Here is a 793-nt window from a genome sequence, read left to right as displayed (position 1 = left end):
CTCTCCACCGGGCGGCTGGACCAGGCCCGCGAGGACCTGATGCAGGTGGCCACCATGGCAGAGCTGCTGGAGGTCTTCGACCTGCGCATGATGGTGGCCAACGTGCTCAACAAGGAGAGCTTCATGAACCAGGAGATCACCAAGGCCTTCCACGTCCGCCGTGCCAACCGCATCAAGGAGTGCCTGGGGAAGGGGGTCTTCGCAGGTACTGGGGTCCCCGGTGGGGGGTGCAGAGGGAGGGCTGGGGGCTGCCCTGCCCGGGGAGGTCATCGGGCTCCTTCCCCTGTGGCTGGGTGTCCCCGTTCCCGCAGTGCCCTGCATGGACCCAGGGCGCCCAGCCACCCTGATCCCCCTTCCTCCGCTGAGGCTGCTGGGGTCTGGGGTCCAGAGCCCTCATCCCATCCCTGTCCCGTCCCCAGCAGCCATGTGGCTCTGCCGTGCTCCCCGGGCTGGGGGGTGTGTCCCTGGGCTGGCCCTGCTGGGGGCTGGGGTGGCCGAGGGGCCACTGTCCCCATGCTGAGGCTGTCCCCTTGCTGTCCCAGACGTGGTTTTCCACGTGGACGACGGGGCCGTGCCGGCACACAAGCCCCTGCTCACCGCCGGCTGCGACTGGATGATGGCCATGTTCCGGGGGGCTTTCCGGGAGAGCTACGCCGCCGAGGTGAGGGGGGGACAGCGGGGGCTGGCTCGGGCCCCCTGGCACATGCATGTCCAGCTCTCCTTTTTGCTGGGGGTCTATGCCAGGGCTGGGGGGGCGCTGTGCTGGGCCGGGGGGCTGGGTGGGGCAGGCGCT

The 793-nt window shown here is 70.0% G+C and overlaps 1 protein-coding gene across 1 annotated transcript in view; it reads left to right on the top strand.

Annotated features, from left to right (window-relative positions):
• The first annotated feature begins 6 nt into the window (after window positions 1–6).
• Window positions 7–793, top strand: part of LOC118452176 (rho-related BTB domain-containing protein 2-like) — a 5,615-nt gene continuing 4,828 nt past the window's right edge. The window contains exons 1-2 of the mRNA XM_035893241.1: window positions 7–205; window positions 543–661. Of these exons, the coding sequence (XP_035749134.1) occupies window positions 40–205; window positions 543–661 (285 nt within the window). The 5' untranslated portion in view covers window positions 7–39. The remainder of the gene's footprint in view (window positions 206–542; window positions 662–793) is intronic.

This window comes from Egretta garzetta, unplaced genomic scaffold, assembly GCF_000687185.1.
Source record: "Egretta garzetta isolate BGI_Z169 unplaced genomic scaffold, ASM68718v1 scaffold2144, whole genome shotgun sequence".
NCBI lineage: Eukaryota > Metazoa > Chordata > Aves > Pelecaniformes > Ardeidae > Egretta > Egretta garzetta.
Note: the sequence above shows the minus strand (reverse complement) of the source record. Positions and strands in the feature narration are given on the sequence as shown.